The 18874-nt window shown below is 35.1% G+C and overlaps 1 protein-coding gene across 1 annotated transcript; it reads left to right on the top strand.

Annotated features, from left to right (window-relative positions):
- Window positions 1-8693: 8693 nt before the first annotated feature.
- On the top strand, window positions 8694-18756 carry LOC129807349 (protein obstructor-E). Its single transcript, XM_055856559.1, has 4 exons — window positions 8694-8968; window positions 17768-17965; window positions 18031-18234; window positions 18306-18756. The coding sequence occupies exons 1-4, from the start codon at window positions 8914-8916 to the stop codon at window positions 18557-18559; spliced, it is 711 nt and encodes a 236-aa protein (XP_055712534.1). The 5' UTR covers window positions 8694-8913; the 3' UTR covers window positions 18560-18756.
- Window positions 18757-18874: the final 118 nt, after the last annotated feature.

The raw sequence follows: 18874 nt of genomic DNA, 5'->3' as shown, positions 1-18874 counted from the left end.
AAGTGATCAAGTTGAAATTTCTCTGCGCAGCAAATTGCTTCATCATCCAAAAATCTCAATTGGCAACACACAATCAATTTGCCTTCAATTTTCCCCTTTATTTATCAGCCTTTTCACAAATTGACAGATATTGCAATTGAGTTTCAACAAGATAGAGTTTTATTGAATGAGTTTTTGCAAAATAAAATGGTTTGAAAAGCTTAAATTATTTTATACTTCTTGTACACCTCTTCTATGTAATCAATTTTAATTTCTACGTAAATTCATTTGTGACAAAGTTAATGACTTTTAATGCTGTCAAAATTACGTTTACGTTGAAACTTTCTTTAGAGTACAGTCTACATTCCTTTTGAACTTCCTCAGACTAAGTGGACTAAGTTGTGACTGACGTTATTGATAATTATGATGTTCAGGGACCACATATAAGGATGAGATCATTCTGAAGGAAATGTCATCTCTTTCCAGAGTTTATTCTTCTGAGAAACATGTATCACAACTATAACTTACTTACTTAGGTTGCACTACGTCACTTTGAGAGATAAGGCCTCTGCTCCGCCTCAATACCTCTCTTTTGTCCGCTATCCACAGCCATGGCCCGCTAGCATCGAAGCACACCTAGTTCTTTAAGGACATTATCCACTACGTCTTTCCATCTCCTTTTATGATAGCCTCTCGGCCTTTTCTTCTTTGGTCCCATGTCCAATAGCCTTCTGGGAATTCTCTTGCCAGACATCCGGTACATATTACCGAGCCAACTCATCCTTTTCGCCTGGATACAGATAACAATGTTGGGTTCTCTGTACAGCTGATTCAATTTATGGTTCATTCTGATTCCGAATTCTCCTGTTGCAGCATCTTTCACATCCTACGTGGGGTCATTCTCTCGACAATCAGTAGTGAACTCTCTTCTGTGTGGTGTGGATAATCGGTGCCACTTCAAGATCGTATGTGATAATGGGTTTCACAATGGTCCTCTACATATTTTGTCTTTTGATGGCCAAGAGGCGTCCATTGAACAGAAATTCAGTATTTATAGTCAAAACCCAGTTGAGGTATTTGAAGTGTTTGATCACCTCAAAGTTCCATTTGTGGTAATATTCTGCTGGTACATAGGTGCTAGGCTGACGGTAACTTACCGTATATGTACTTTGTTTTCCCTTCGTTGAGCGTGATCTTTTCTATCGTAACAGCGAGTTCAACAAAACTCTCTTTCAATACTCGCATTGAGCGACCCATAATGTTGACGTCGTCCGCGTAGGCAAACATCTAGGAGGACTTGTAAGTAGTATATACATAATTTAGCATTATACTCTTAAACGGTAACAGCATATTCTAGTTCAAGGTTGATTAATGTGGGAGACAGGGCATCCCCTTGCCTCAGGCCTGAACCTACCCTGAGAATCCCTGAATTCCAAGCTTTCGCATGGCTGCCCACAAGGCACATCTGTTGATTGTTTCGTAGATCTGCTTGAAATCACAACTATGATCGAGTGCGGTATATCATTAGTTAATTTGGTAACCAGACCTTAAAGAATCTGGATATCTACTTGAGTTTGTTCATGGGTAATCTCAGAAAGATTCACCTCGATAATATCGATAATATGTCCGAAAATCATTCCGTTTGCAAGTACTCTCTATACTCCTGGGGGTAAATTCTCTAATTTTCGTGAGTTGGTCACCAGTGACACTTTCGAAAAAAACCTACCACTTTTTACTCCGAATTAATTTTTGAGTCACTGGACCATCATTTTGTGAGAAGTGTCACGAAAATATCGTGAGAAATGTCACAAAAATGGGCATGGAGAATCACATTTGAGTGACAAGTTTCGGTATTTTCTCATTTTTAGCACTTCTCACGTTCTCACAAAGTTACAGAATTTACCCCCTGGTCGTTAAATTGACCCAATTGGCAGCAGAGAATTAGAACCAAGTTTGTAAAGCGGAATTTCAAGCTTTCAGGAAATCAATTATTAATGAGCTTAAATTGAGTTTATAAGAGATCATTATAGTGTTTTGGGACCAGCTGCTAGCTGTTCATTTCAACTTCCTTGCAATCGTAAAGCGGTCTTCAGACTAAAGGCTTAGCCCAATTTCCGAGGGTTAGATTTCCTCAACAACATGCAATTGCAGTAACTTTTCAGTTTATTAAGTAGATTGCTTTAAATGTACAATATTTATTAAAAATTTTCTTAAAAATATTGCATATTAAAAAATTGCAGTAATTAAGTCATAAAGCCAAGTCTTAAGTCTGAGGCCAGTCAACTGAGGGTGATTGAGAGGGATAGGTAGGTTTAGCCATCCCTTTAGGATCGTAATAATATTTTATACACAAATTAAATTTTGTGGGTTTAATTTAGAATTTAGACTCATCGTTTTTTTTTTATTGTAACACTAAACCTACCAAGACCCAATCAAATTGACCGGTTTAAAAACTTCTGAAATTAACACATATTTAAACGGTACAATGTCGCTATCAAAAACATTATGGATTTCTTAAAATATGCATGTAATATATTTTTCAGTGTTTAAATGTTAATTTTTGCTTCTTTGCCCAAAAAAAATTGTTGAGTATCCTACCCAAGAAGCAAATAGCTGCCTTATAAAACCAAGTATTAGACAAGTCTTTAAGTACACTTCTAAAAGACTTAAAGTGAGAATTTTCAGTTGAAATTCCTGTAGAAGCTCTTAAGATCCTTAAGAATGCGCCACTTTAATTATAGTAATGTCAGTGATGGAACCAAGAACGTTATAAGCCAACAAAAAGATTTTTGGTTCTATAATGCCTTACTTTGGGAATTTTACAAGATTATATAGGAGACCGGGGCAAAATTAGCCACCAAATGAGATTTTTCATGGCGTGTAATTTGTTCAAAAAATCTTTATGAGGCTGATAAATATTTCAATGAATAGGAAGGGAAGTACATTATTTAGAATAAAGAGTGGTTTCCTCAATATTCCCTCGCAAGCAAACTGTAAGATACCACTATCTAATAGTATACGTAGCTAATTCTGCCCCGGTCTCCCCTATTAAGAAAAAAATGCTTCTTGGGGACCCTACTGAGGTCTGTCATTTGACCGAGCGCGCTAGGAAAGACGACTATAAACGGTCCATAGATTTAGTGTTGATTTTAAAAATATCGTCTTTTATACTAGCAACTGCATTATCTGTATAAATGGTTCTAGTACAGTCCGTTACGTAGTTTTGTCTATTCCGAATTTTTGTTTGAAATTATAGGGGAGACTGGGGTAAAAAGTCACAAAACGGATATTTTATTTTTTTACAAGCTACCCGAGCGCTTCAGAAATTTTTAATTAATGCAGATTTATAGGAAATTTACCGCTCTACAACTTTGTGGAAGTAATTTTAGCTCTATTTTGTAAGGAAATACGTTTATTGAGCTGATTTCTAAAAGGTGATTTTGTGACCATTCTCAAAAATGCTGGGGCAAATAGTATCAGGCATGGGGTAAAATTACCACATTTTGATACGCTTTATTACGGGCTCCCGTAACTTTAAAAAATACCTAGATGACATATTTGCATAGGATATTTATTTCTCTACACCTCTGTGCAACAGATTTTTTCCTATCTGAACGAGAAAAGCATTTTTAAAGTTATTTTCCAAAGTCTATTTTTGGCAAGAAAATTCTATTCAACCATTCTGAAAAGGCGAAAATGGCGAATTGAGCGAGATGCATTTGACGAAATCTGCCGAAGAGTTGTCGAGTAAACGTCACTCAAGTGAAAAATATAAACAAATTAAAAAAAAGGAAGAAGTGTCTAGTACAAAATAGAGTTTTTTCATATAATATGGCATTCAATTTAACTGTGTGGGACAAAGAAAGGACTTTCCAGAGGTCTCAAAGTTTTGTGACTCAGAAGCTCTGAGCGATGTAAGGGGAGAATAAAGAGAAATTGGTGAAATGAAAAAAAAATTATTTATTGTGTTTCTGTTGGCTGGTATCGAACTATCTCAGAGCCTGAGATATTCCAGTGGTTTTTTCAGCAGTTCCATTTAGTTGCTTAAATAGTTTCTTGCCTTATATACCTGTTCGTGTTTTGACTTCTGGTGAATTACAATATAACACCCTGACATTGCATAGCTTTCCGGATAATGCGGTTCTTCAAGAGTTTGTTCAGGGTTGTTTATTGGACCAGTTGGAACATGAAAATATCATAAAATTTTACAATTGACCTCACTAGAACACCACTTTCCAATAAAATTGCAAATTGTGTGACCCATACAAAATAAACAACAAGCGACGACACATGAGAATGAATGACGTTTCTTTTCGCCGTGGGACATCAGGAATTGCTTCGGTTTTTGTTACTTTCTGCCCCATACCTTTTGATACTTTTTACCCCAAGTGATCATTTTTAATAAAAAGATTTCTGGAGAGAAGGATATTTGGAAAATGCTAAAACGGATAGTGGATTCGTACTCAGGGAATCCAAATCATTTAGGAAATATTCCCAAATGCATCAATTTTGGAAAATAAGTAGGTAATAATTGAATTTCAGTCTTATTTCTAATTCCTTACTTAACGTCAATTACAATGATCTTTCCTCGGTTTCGGGGAGTCAGCTTGATGATATTGCCGATGTGGATTCAGACACCCTTCCTATATCTAAAACTAAACTTTTAACTGATCTTCGTTTCACTTGTGTGTTGGCACATATGAACGCCCGCAGTGTTAGGCGTCACGTTGATGAAATCCGTGCCCTTTTACTCGGTTGCTCGATTTCGGTACTGTGTGTCTCCGAGACCTGGTTGGATTCCTCCGACTCCTTGGAGTCGGTTGGTGCCCGGGATTTCCGTTTCTTCAGATGCGACAGAGCTGGACAGAAGAGGGGAGGTGGTGTTGGTACTTATGTCCGCGATTGCCTCAATCCAACTTTGCTCTGTTCCGGCGCCTTTGGCAAGCTGGAGTATATTGGTGTGCGCGCGCTATCCTGTGGCGTAGCCATTAATATCTTCTCTTGTTATAATCCTCCTCCTGTTACTAATATTGAGGACATTGAATGTCTTCTCGATCTGGTAATTTCTTATGATAATTTTGTTATCATGGGTGACTTCAATGTCAACCTCATTTCAAAATCTTCTCTAGCCAAGAAATTCTTGACTTCTCTTTCTGCTCGATCCCTCTATCATGTGCCATTCAACCCAACGCGTATGGGCTCATTATTAGACCTTATTATCCTATCTTCTTGTGATGCACAGAAGATTATTGAGTATCGTCAGGTTCCTTTACCCGGAATATCTGACCATGATTTGGTGTATGCCTCATATAGCCTTCGTCTGCCCAAACCCACCAATAAATATAAAATTATTTCTGATATAAAAAACTGTAATGGGTCAGTTGCTCGAGCTGCCGCAATGAGTGTCTGCTGGGATAATATCTTTCATGAGGCGTCAGCTTCCAAAAGAATAGAAATTTTCTCTTCGTTGGTGAATGGCCTGTTTGATAGAGTTGTGCCAAAGAAGCGCTCAATAATTCCCCCTCTGTCCTCCCCCTGGATTAATGACAATATAGTCTCTCTAATTAAGCGTAGAGATTCTGCCTACAGAAAATGGAAGCGCACGGGCACTCTTATTGATGAGGCTTCCTTCAAAAAATTACGCAATAAAGTTCGTAACCGAATTAAATCTAGGAAAAAGCGCCACTTTAACAACGTTTTGAATCCAAAGCTTCCACCTAAGACGCTCTGGAATAATGTCAAGAGACGTGGTCTGCGGCCATCGGTGACTGCTAGTGAAAATGTTTCTATTTCTGCTAGTGAACTTTGTTTATATTTTGCTTCTTCTTCTGTTGATCCTTTGAATTTTCCCTCTTTGCCCCCTGCGCCCTGGGAGGGTTTTAGCTTCTGCTGCATTTCGCAAGATAATGTAATCTATGCTATCTCCCGTGTCAGATCAAGTGCCATGGGGTGTGATGGAGTCTCCCTTGATTTCATTAAAATTCTACTCCCGGTTATTATTCCAGTGCTCACTGATCTCTTCAATCACATTATTGTCACCTCAACCTATCCTGATTTTTGGAAACGGGCTTTAGTAGTGCCGATTCCCAAAATATCTAATCCTAAAGTACCTTCTGATTTTAGGCCTATTAGCCTTCTTCCTGTTCTCTCGAAAGCATTTGAATTTCTTCTTCATGAACAAGTTTCCCAACATTTGAATGATAATGGATTACTCTGTGACTTTCAGTCGGGTTTCCGTAAGGGTCACAGTACTACTTCTGCCCTTCTCAGAGTAAATTATGACATCTCGTCAGCCATTGATCAAGGCCGCTTTGTTATTCTGGTTCTTCTGGATTTCACTAAGGCCTTCGACAGTCTCCCTCATGATCTCCTTTGCTATAAATTATGCACTCTCTTTCAGTTCTCTTCTTCAGCAGTTGCCCTCATTCGATCTTACTTTTCTGGCAGATCACAAATTGTTAAGTTTGGTGATGATATCTCGCCACCTTCTATCTTGAGCAAGGGCATTGGTCAAGGTTCTATTCTTGGTCCTCTGCTGTTCTCCCTTTTCATTAGTGATCTCCCCTCTGTCTTGCAAAATTGTTCGTTTCATCTTTATGCAGATGACCTACAAATTTATATTGAGGGTGATCCCTCCAATCCTCTACTTGCTTATGATCTCATGAATTCCAATCTCTCTCATATTGAGCACTGGTCTTCTTCAAATGGGCTGGTTCTGAATCCTAAAAAGTCCCAGGCCATAATCATCTCCAAAAAAACAGTCTCTCCTGCTTTCTATCCTTTATACCTTCATGGTGAGATTATTCCCTTTGTTGATCAGGTTAAAAACCTTGGTATCTTTTTCAATTCTACTCTCTCATGGTCTGATCATGTTACATCCATTTGCCGTAAGGTTAATTATTCTCTCTATACCCTGCGACGCTTCCGGGAAATCACACCCTATGATACTCGTCTGATTCTCGCGCGAGCGCTTCTTCTTCCTTTCTTTAATTATGGTGCAGAGCTTTTTTTTGCCGCGGATAGTGACACAATCCGTCGCTTAACAGTTTCTTTTAATGATTGTGTTAGGTACATTTGCGGATTGAGTCGCCGAGATCATATCTCTCCCTACAGAAATCAATTTATTGGCTGTGATTTGCCTTCACTGCTAAGAATGAGAGCTGTGTTATTCCTGTTTCATCTGCTGATTTCTGGGTGCCCTGTGTACCTATCGAGTCTTCTGGTTAGGGGGGGTTCGACCAGGGTTCGAGGACTCTTAGTGCCGAAGGTTCATGGGGACTGCCTCTATCGGTCTCTTTTTGTGACGGGTGTCATTTTATTTAATTCACTTCCGTGTGACAGCCGTGTTTCTGCGGCTGCCATTCGTGGTTATTTTCAGGCTGATTCCTAGAAACTCTTTATTTTTTTTCTATTTTGCTTTTTTTTATATTTTCTCAACTTTTGTTGCTTTTGTTTTTTTTTCTTTTGATTTTTTTTAATTTATCTTATCACAATTGTAAGAGGGATGACCCTATTTTTGTGAGTAATAAATATTATTATTATTATTATTATTATTATATCTCTTGTAAGGAAAATGTTTCAAAAACAAGCCTAAAAATTTCAATATTTTTTATTTTATAAATCCCCCGTTAGAATTCTGAGAAATTTACGACATTGAATAAGGTCCATGGCAGCTATCTAAGGAAAAAATTTTAAGCCGCTATCTCTTTTATCTTGGAAGATATTGAATTATGAAATTTTCGAATTGTGACTTTTTACCCCAGTCTCCCCTACATATAACAAAAAAAAAAAGAGTTCAACCTAATTTATGTAATGGTTTTGGCTTTTCTATTTTTAAATATTTTTAATTTTTTTTACATATTGATGAGTATACAGATAATTTTGTTTCTATTTAAAACTTGAAAATTATTAAAGTTGTTGGATGACCTGCTTTGGCTTTGATAGAAGTGATAATGTTTTCATATTAAAATAAATCGTGCGAAACCAATAAACAAAGAAGATATTAAATTAAGAGCTTATAAACATTATGATGCTAAGATATATAGCAATAATTTCTTAACAGGTTTTAAAATAAGGAATGCAAGTACTATTATATGTGCATTTTGGTATTTATAAAATGTATTCACTTGAAATTAGTAACGTGTGCAGTCAATGAATCACCAAACCTATAAACTTACAATATCTATCATCGACTTTTCCTCTCTTTTCTTGGCAAAAACCTTGGCTTGGTCTTTTGAATTATGGAAAAAAGTCTCCAGTTGAACGTGTTTTTCAGTGCATCCAATCTCTTCAGTAAAAATGATGAAAAAGCCATAACAATAAAAATGTATTGAAAATAAAATTGGAGAATAAAAAGTGGTGATTTTTGTGTGAAATACCCAAAACGCTGTTCGTGAATTTGCTCAATGGAAAACACTTTTATATATAGATGGATTTTGGAGGAGATCTCTCTGCGGCTGAGAGAGTTTTTTTTTGGATGAAAAAGCTTGGGCATTATTGGTAAAAGATTGAATCAAAAGAGGAGAAAGATTACATTGTTTAATTTGCAAGACGTGGTTACAAACTTAGGCTTCTCCCAATACATACTTTACCAGTTCCCTCTCATTATATCGCCTACCTGGCCACATCGCATCAATATTGTTTGAGTGAGTGAGAGACCAGCCAAGAAGAGGTAGGGAGGTCGTCAAAAGAAAAGAGGATCGCGCACGGCATCAGCAGTTAGTTCAGTGTAAGTCAAGTCTTTGGTCAGAACGTGATCCTCGACTCCAAAAACCAACGACATATTGCAAAAATTTTTGCCAGTTAATTCATCTCTTCCTAAACTCTCTCCCTCTTTCTTAGTAAAAAAAAAATAAAACCAATTAAGTTATTGACAGTTGTTTTTTTTAATTAATTATTATTCGTGTTAATTAGTGAGAGAAAGAGATTTTAATTATGAACAAATTTACTGTCGTTCTCGCTATTACTGCATTGATTGCTTCAGAAGCCAGTGAGTTGAATTACCAATAATTTTTCTAATAATAAATTCGCTCCAATAAATTTTAAATGCATTTCGCTCTTTCGGCGAAAAAGTCACCTCGCAAAATTTAAAAGTCATTAAAAAACTATACACACCCTGCTTTTCAAATTAAAAATTCAGTTATATTTTTCATCACGCGCACCCACACTCCATTATAAAATTGTGCCAAAAAAATATTCATTGCAATTTTGTTATTCAATAAGAAATGGTTTTATGTATAAGGACCAATAAAAATTATCGTGTGCAAGTTTATTAATTCATTAAATTAAATTAAAATACCGCAGAAAGTGCAATAAGAAATGATATTGTCGTAAATGAATACGACGTAAGAGTAATTAAAATTGCAATACTAGTTAATTATTTCAATTTTAGAGGAAAGAGATAGATTTATTTGTGATATGCTGTGAAATAATAAAATGTCCACACTGAAAATTATATAAATAAGATATACCTCGTTAAAATTGCTGAAAGTTCAAATAAACTGGTTTGTTGTATAAGAAAATTGTGGTCAGGTTGGAACTTTTTAAACGGATGTGATCGCCTCTCAAGGAATTTTTAAGACACATTTTATTTTCCAAAAATAAATATTTCACTTTTTGCATACACATACTCTCACCATCATTGGGGAGATTCACCACTATCCGCCATTTTAACTAGTTCTACTAATCATTTTACAATATCTCTGACAGTGAACTACTACGAACTCTGTTTGAAATAATAATAATAATAATGATAATGGTGGTAACATTCCATAGAGGAACTTAGGCCTTCCCTCATGGGGAGTTCAGAACATCCATTATTATTTTTTCTTATACGGGATGAAATTGTCAGTCCCATGTCCGTGGCATCAAGTGAAGTGAAGCTCACTGGATGCAATTCGGACCCCTTTAACGCCGCAAATTTTCCTGTAGACCTACGATTCGAACCCGGGACCCTTGCATCATAGAGCGAGTGCTCTACCACTTGAACCATTGAGTGCCCTGTTTTGAATTAGCAACATTTAAATAATAAACAATTTAATTAAGTACTAAGAGTAAGAATTTTCAATTGTGAATCAAGAGCTAATGGTGCTCGCACATATTTTTAATTTAGTGAAATTCAGTCAAATGAAATTTGTGCCTCGTGCTCTTTTATCTATGAAATTTAAATCTGGAAAATCCTGTGGGGGAAGGCTTTCAAGTTTCGCACATACTCTGCCTGTGAACACTTCATATTTTGACCTAATCGTTTCCGGAAATGTATGACTTAAGACCGGCTTTTAAAATAATCTTTAGTCAGATTTTTTACAGGAATATGTGAAAAATATGAAGTGTTTGAAGTCAGGAAGCTTTCAGGCCAAGCCCGAAAGCTTTTTCTTGTATATCTTCGGCAAACTGTAAAATACGCTTTGACAGCTATGAACAGGAAAAAAAAAACAAAAATTCAAGAAAGTTCGACAGCTAATAAATTGACCAAAGTTTAGCAATCAAATTTCATTGTTTTAAAATTTAAAATTTACTGTGGGCTTGTGTTAAACATTCAATAATAAAAAAACTTGAAAAAAATCTAAAAAAAACTTATGACTGGTCCTACGTATGCGATTTGGTTAGAGGCTGGCAGCATGGAAAGTCTAGAAAGTCCCAGCGAATTATAAAGCGAGATTCAGTTTAAAGAGCAATTAATACTTTGTTAACACTTTGATTGTAAGTTGATGCTTGGTCCCTTAGCTGCAAAAACAAAAATTCTAATAAAAATAAAAGTAATCTTAGCTAAAATGAAGTAATATGAGAATAATTATTATTAATCGTATTGGGATATTTGTTACAATGTAGTCAAGTTATGTTATAATGTTGATCTCGTGTTGAACGAATCTGCTAAGTCCGTTTGTAGACCGCCCAGGGGTGCCTTCCCCGCAGTGTGGATACTTCTTCCGTGCTCCCGGACTTTTCGGTGCAATTTTATTACGTTATATCACAGTGAAAATGTCTTTTTCTTGTTTACACCGAGCGGGACTCGAATTCACAACTGTGAGAGTCGAGTAAGAGATCTCATCCGCCCAAGACACAACGGTATTGCCTATTGCGCCGCTGAGATCCCCATGAGAACAATGATTTGAAGATTCAAGAGCTTCTTGAGAAAGCTTCAAAATTAGAGGAACTTTGTTTAGTTTGACAGTAAGCTACATTTCTTCAGTTCTTTTATTATAAAGTTTGTTACAGTTCAGCTCAATGCCCTAAGCTTCGTCCCAAGATTCCAAGCTTCGTAACGACTGAATTTTTTCAATGTTTCTCAATAAATATGACACATCGCAGCCATATTTTTAAAACTATCGAAAAATGCATAGTGTTTAAAAAATATCGCGGAGTCACAATTATTGAGAAACATATGAAAAATTCAGTCATTACGAAGCTTGGGATTGTACAAAGCATGGGCACTTTACATTCTTTTCGATTTCTTTAGCCACTTTATAGAAATTATGCGCTTTTCTCTGATGCTCAATTGCTTCAATTGCGTGTTTCTTTTTATCAAATTGAAATTAAAATTCAAATTGAATTATATGATAATGGCGCTGGCAAGGTGTGCCAATTCAATTGAGTGAAATTCAATCCATTGAAATTTTACCTCTTACTCTTTCAAACTGAAATATAATATGTTTGTCTTTTTCTGGCAAATGAAAATTGAAATTTCAATTTCATTTTCAATTTCAATTTTAAACTCCATTTGACAGAAAGAGACAGCTATATCTGATTTCAGTTTGAAAGAGTAAAAGGTAAAATTTCAATCGATGGAATTTCACTCAATTGAAAAGGTGTGCCAGCACCATAAGAAATCAAAATTTGTAAAATTTGGAAAATTACTTCTGGCAACCCTAATCGATGAATTTTGCGTTGACACCTTCAAAACAAAATCGAGCTCAAAAAATTCATCAGCGTGAAGAGAAGAGGAAAATATTTCCATCATTTCTTTATATTAAATCAATCACTAAATTTCCTTTCCTTTAATTTTTTTCAATTTAAATTTCCTTTAATTTAAATTGAAAAAACCTTAATCGTTTAATATTCACGAGCCTTTAGATCATTTTAATAATTTTAAACTCAAAGATTAATAAATGATTTATAAATACTAGAAAAAATATTTCCTAAAGGAAGAGGTTATGTTAAAAAGAAGAATTACCATGGTTTTACTACAGACTTACATTTTAATGAGCTTCACTTTCAACCTAGTAAAGTTTGTTTGCAATGGCTTTAAGATGCCTTTTAGATCAGGAAAATTTCATAAAATCAAAATTCACATAATTTTTTTCTTAAAGTCGAGTATGTCTATCTCATTCTTTTCACTCAAAATTGGATTGAACTAAAATGACTTTGCTGTGATGTTCAAAAGAAGAACAGTACAAAACACTGGGAAAGACATGTGTAAAGAGTTCGATAATGGGATATAAATTTTGATTTTTTGAAGTTTTGCTGATACAGCCATGAGCAGATGTATGTTAATTTAAATCGGTCCAACTTTGATACTTAGATTTTTTTTTTAAATCAGGCTGAATTTTAGTTTCCTTACATAAAACGGACAAGATAATCACTAAGGAAAAAAATTTTATTGCAAAATTATTTTTTAAAATTATTTAACCTCAAATTTATTTATTTTTCGCAGCTGTCAAAGCACGATTCATCGATTAGGCTTGCCATAGAATATCTGTAGATCTCTAAAGACTTCAATTTTCCGCAAGAAAATTCAATTGGTATTAGTATAAAAAAATCTGACATTTGAGCAAATGATTTGTCATTTGTTATCAATGCAGATTTTTTCTTAAATGTCTAAATTTGAAAGATCAAGTAGCGACAAAAACAGCCTTTAAGATAGGAATAGATTGCTTTTTATGGGTCCAGTACAACTTTTAGATCAAGAAAATTTCATGAAGTCAAAATTCTAATCTCTTTCTAACATGTTTTGCATATGTCTGTCTCATTCTTTTTCTTCTTATTCTTTCAAATATCACAAAGTCAATTTAGTTCAGTCGAATTTGGATTGCGAAAGAATGACATATCATGAAATTGTCTTGATTAAAAAGGTTTGCCAGAGCCATTAGAAATTATTTCATTAAGCGAACATGATTTCTTCATATCTTGAAATATTTTTTTAATACAAAAAAATAGCTAAAAATAGCTTTTTTTTTTTAGCTAAAATAGCTAAAAATTTAGAAAATAGCTAAAAGAAATAGCTAAACAAAAGGGGCCCGGTCAAAATCCCGAAAGCCAAAATCCTAAATTCTTAAAAATGTCATAACTACTCCCACGACTGCACTCACACTTGCTGAAGGCAAACGGAAATTTTCTGTGTCTTGGGAAATTATTCTACACATTATCCTCCGTATAATTTTATCCCTTTCAGAATTTTAAGCATTCCGGATGTTTGCTTTCGGAATTTTGGCTTTCAGGATTTTGGCTGCCTCCGAAAGAAAAGATCTACTCATGCAAGGTTTTCCCTTGATTTTCTAACTCTTGACTGGTCTTTTTTTATCTAATAATACAGGGGCATAATTCTGCCCTTGCCGATAAAAACTTACTTTAAAAAGTAAAAGGGTGAAAGTTTCGATATTTATAATGGTAAATTGTAAATAGAGAAGAAAAAATAATTTTATTGAAGGCATTACCGTGAGTTATATACATCGGATTTAATTTTTTTTATGCTGTCTTTTGAAAAATTGCCATGATTGATGTAATTCTAGGAGCTTGAAACCTACCTAGAAATTTTCTTGAGATGACTTGCAAAATAAATATTCGCTTGGTTTTCGTAAATGGCGCTAAGCGGTGTCAAGGTGGCCCAAAGTGGTGAATCCTCTCTACTACACGTATCCCCCCAAAAACATTTTATCTGATTTTCATTCAACTTGTTTTCCATACGAACGCTCCCAAGCATGTTTAACTTCATTTTTTTCTCTCCCAATTGCCTCCACAGTATGTTCTCCAACTATGTATCATTGTGTCTGCATTGTTGGAGAAAAAAAAGAAGACTTTTTCTCAGCAATTTTTACAACAATCAATACTCCCCGACCAGTTTGATTATGAAACGATATTCAGTGTCATTGAATCTTGTCTGAATTTGTCGCTTTGGGGCATTTTGGTGTGAACAACCATCATTTTTTCTCATTATGAATTTTCACTTTCTTACCAACTTACTTTTGCTTTCATGGAGACGTACACTCACCGTAATACCTTTTCACTCTCCTTCAGACATTCATACGCAAAATACTTAGCTACACCATGAGATAATTGCACCTAATCGCTCTCTACTTAACTCTAATTTACCTGCATCATTAATCCAAATCAAATCAATGGGGGATTAATGGAAACTGTGTCTAATTTTGTGTGTGTGTTTTTTTTTTAAATTAAATATGTAATGCATCCCCATTTCACTGAGGATTTTCTTTGGTCTTCCTGATTGCCACCATCGAGAGTATTTTGTCTTCTCCGAAAGCAAAAAGTGCCGCAAATAAGCTGAGAGGAGAGTTAAAATACACTCAAAACGTTTTAGAAAGTTGTCGTCAAGTCGCACACATTGCATATATTAATAAATTCTCAGCATTCGCACACACAACTTGATTACCATGGCTCATGTGGCATTTGACCATTCCTCTCATACTCTTGTCCCATTCCTTCTGCAGAGAGCTTTCACAGGGTGTCCTTGGAAAAAAAACAATCGAAAACCAAAAGATTTTCAGAGAAAACATTTTATACAAAACAATTTGCAGTTTACTTGGTCTTTTAATTAATATTACTTGTATATTTGCATTTTAGTGTTATTATTTTAATTCTACAATTGAGTGAATAGTAGCTTCGCCCAAAGAATTTTAAGCCACGCCCCTTAAGTAATATTACCAATTCAATTGGAGAGCTGAAATAATCAGTCTGGTATAGGACGGCACAGAAAAAGATATATGCTTGAGATCTGCTGGTGAAGAAATCTGGCTGAATAATAAAAGGTGTATTGACTAGTTGCGAAAAGAGACCCTGTTCCCTACCAATTCTTCTAACCTAGTGAAATTTCGACCAATATTTTACAATGGTCTGTACGAATGCTGTATTGATGAAGAGAATTTTCTGACGAACACCGGAAGACCTGAAGAAAACACAGAACTACGCGAACTACGTCAGATAAAATAGTCGAAACCCATACTTGTAGTATACTGATACTGATCATTAAGTGGCTCCTTCACTAAGGTCTATCGAGTAGGGATAGTTCTAGTAGTAGACAGACCAAAAGTGATTGCTCAAAAATAGTTTTTTTCTTATTCCTAAATACTGGAGTACAAATTAATACAATCAAATGACCAAAACCTGCCAAAATAAAAATTGTCCACGGTCATAGGGGAAACTAGGGCGCCTTTGAACTGGAGTACCTTAGAAATAGGTTTTTTACTATTTGAAAAAATAGGCTTATCATAATGTAATTCAGCTTTAATTAACTTATGGAGCTAAATTATCATTATCATCATAATTTTCCATCGCTTATCTTTATTGGGGTCGCGGGCCTATGACATCCAGTTTAGCAGCCCACGCTTATCGATCCTTCGCCACTTCAGGAAGATGTTCGGGTTTGATCTCAAGGCGCTCCAAAATGCAAAATTCTGAATTTGATTCAGCTACCTTGTCCTAAATCTGTCTCGAGGTCCTCACTATAGGTTCCATAGCTTTTCTAGGGAGAGCTAAATTATATCATGGTAATATCCAGTTTCATTTAAAAATAGAAGAAAATCCCGTATTTTCAAGGTGCCCTTATTCTTTCTAATTTGAGTTTAAAATGAAAAAAAATTGGAAGAGGTGGAGGGTAATTTGGGTAAGTTAGTTAGATAGAGAATGTTGACTTGTGGGGGGGTCACAGAAGAGCGGAAGTCAATATCTCTTACCGTTTGGCAGCTAGGATGGAGAGAAGTTGAAAAAAAAACACGATTGTTAAAACTGCTCTCTCTTGGAGTTCGAGCAGTTAATACTTAGGCGAAAGTACTCTCCCTTCGAGCATTGCCTTCCAATAATATGAATTTTCTCTTATTTTTGCCAAGAGACTTACACATTTCTTTTAAATATTAGTTAGTTTATTATAAATTTGATAAATATGTGACAATTTATATATGTCTCTTAGGAAAAATAGAAGAAAATTCATATTAGTCAAAGGCATAAACGTTCGAAGATAAAGAACTTTCCCCTACAGAATACGCTAAGTCCCATGAAAAAAAAATTATTTTCTATGAGTATATCCTGGAAATGCTACTTTAAGAATATTTTGTTTTAATATTATCTTTTTTTTAAATTAAAGATCGGTCGAAAGACGAGATATTAAGCAAGTTAATGGGAGTTCGATCTTATAGTTCAATATTCTGCCGTTTTTCTGATGAGATCGGTCATTGTAAGTCGACGGCGGATGCAACTAAGTATTAACTGACGTGAAATAAATATAGACATAAACTTGTTCCAATTTTGACAGAAAACCTGATAAAGTTTCAATAAACGTCTATCGCTTTTGCTCGAACTCTTCTGAGAAAGCAGTAGAGGAGACTGGGGCAAAAAGTCACAAATCGAAAATTTTAAAATTCAATATCTTCCAAGATAAAGAAGATAGCGGCTTAAAATTTTTTCCATAGATAGCCTCCATAGATCTTCTTCAATGTCGTAAGTTTGTTAGAATTCGAACAAGGAATTTAGAAAATAAAAAATATCGAAATTTTTAGCCCTATTTTTTAAATATTTTCCGTGCAGAAGATATCAATTATTAACTACTTATTTTAAATTTGATGCACTGGTGAATATTTCCCAAATTATCTGGATATTCTTTGAATACGAATCCGCTATCTATTTTAGAATTTTACAGAGATTCTTTTCTCCAGAAATCCTTCTATTAAAAACGACCACTTGGGGTAAAAAGTAACAAAAGCTATGGAGAAAAAAGTAAAAAAAACCGAAACAATTTCTGATGTCCCACGGTGAAAAGAAATGTTAATGCTATGTGTCGCCGCTTGTTGTTTGCATTGGTCAAACGATTTGCAGTCTTTTGTGTGCTTTTTTCTGAAATAGCTTAAAAAGCGTTTTTCTCGCTCAGATAGAGAAAACGGTGTTTTACAAAGGTGTAGGGGAATAAATTTTCTATGAAAATATGTAATCTAGGTATTTTACTTAAATAAAGCGAATCAAAATGTGATAGTATCTTATGCCTGACACTATTTGCCCCACCATTTTTGAGAATGATCACAAAATTACCTTTTAAAAAACGGCTCGATAAATATATTTCCTTACAAAATAAAAGAAAATGACTTTAACAGAGTTGTAGAGCGGTAAATTTTCTATAAAACTGTGCTAATTACAAATTTTGGAAGAGTTCGGGTAGCTTGTAAAAAAATAAAATATCCGTTTTGTTACTTTTTGCCCCAGTCTCCCCTATATATAAATATTACGTAGATTTTTTGCAATCACCCCCTCCCCGAATATAATTTTTTTCAGACAATTTCTGAAAATGGGATAATTGATTGCTCCAATATAATCTTGCTAGTTCTTTGTAAACTTTGAACAGGAAAAAATGTTAACTTTTACAACTACTAAATTATTCAGAATGATTATTCTGCAAAACACTCCCTGATGACTAATATGACAAAGAATTTCTGGTATACTTTAATGGAACACCCTATAAAAAATCACAATCGCTTAGCATTTCAATGATAATCACAAATTGCTAAATTAAATCACGATAGAATTATGTCAAGAAACAGTTAAAGAACATTCTATATTGGATTTCTTGCAGGTGCTCAGAATTTCAAATGCCCTCCTAAAGATGGTCAGTATGAGGATCCCGTTCAGTGTGACATGTATTATGAATGCGTAGATGGACAGGCTATCCAAAAACTCTGCCCCGATGGCTTGGTCTTCGATCCAACCATTAGGAAAATCAACAAATGTGATCAGCCCTTCAATGTTGACTGCGGAGATAGGACAGAACTCCGTATGATTTACTTCATTCTTATCCATCGGAATACTTTAATCTTAGAAGAATTTTCTAAACTTTAGAACCACCAAGGGGCAACCACATATGTCCCAGGAAAAATGGATTCTTCGCTCATCCTGATCCAGCAGTCTGCAATGTTTTCTACAACTGCATAGATGGCGAGTACACAGAAATCACCTGTACAGCTGGTCTGCACTTTGACGAGTACTCTGGGACTTGCGTGTGGCCTGATACCGCTCAGCGTCAAGGATGCCAAGACAAGAGCAGTAAGTTAATGTTTTTTACTACACTTTAGCATTAATTTTCACTTACAATCTCTTCCATCAACTTCTTTCAGAGGAACTCAAGGACGGATTCACATGCCCCAAGGATCAGACAGTTGATTCCTCAGGTCAAACTGTTGCCCATCCCAAATATGCCCACCCCACAGACTGCCAGAGATTCTACGTCTGCCTCAATGGTGTAGAACCTCGTGATCTTGGTTGCCAAGTTGGTGAAGTCTACAATGAGGAGACACAGCGCTGTGACGCCCCAGAAAATGTGCCAGGATGCGAAGACTGGTACGCCACGTCAGACGAGAAGAAGAATTAAATGAGAGAAAATTCTAAAGTGTTAGTCTATCTTCTGTCTTTGAGAAGATTTCAAAGAATACTTGAAATTTAAACTCTCAACTTTCCTGCCACAATTTACAATCAAAACAGACTGTAAATATCAAGAAATGTGTTTATGAATGATTTCAGAAATTGTCACTTTTTTTTAATAATTCCAATAAAATAATAATAAAAAGATTTACTTTGCTTTCATTGATTGATATGAAATTTTAGATGGTTGCGGTAAAAACAACTTACACAGGGATAATCAGAAAAGTTAAACGTTTTTATAAATACATTTTTTCTTACTTTTAGC

This window comes from Phlebotomus papatasi, chromosome 3 (assembly GCF_024763615.1).
Source record: "Phlebotomus papatasi isolate M1 chromosome 3, Ppap_2.1, whole genome shotgun sequence".
NCBI classification, from domain to species: Eukaryota; Metazoa; Arthropoda; class Insecta; order Diptera; family Psychodidae; genus Phlebotomus; species Phlebotomus papatasi.
Note: the sequence above shows the minus strand (reverse complement) of the source record. Positions and strands in the feature narration are given on the sequence as shown.

Coding starts and splice junctions, on each gene's coding strand:
- LOC129807349 (XM_055856559.1), top strand. CDS start 8,914: ATGAACAAATTTACTGTCGTTCTCGCTATTACTGCATTGATTGCTTCA. Junction 17,966..18,030: donor CGGAGATAGGACAGAACTCC/GTATGATTTACT, acceptor TCTAAACTTTAG/AACCACCAAGGGGCAACCAC. Junction 18,235..18,305: donor AGGATGCCAAGACAAGAGCA/GTAAGTTAATGT, acceptor AACTTCTTTCAG/AGGAACTCAAGGACGGATTC.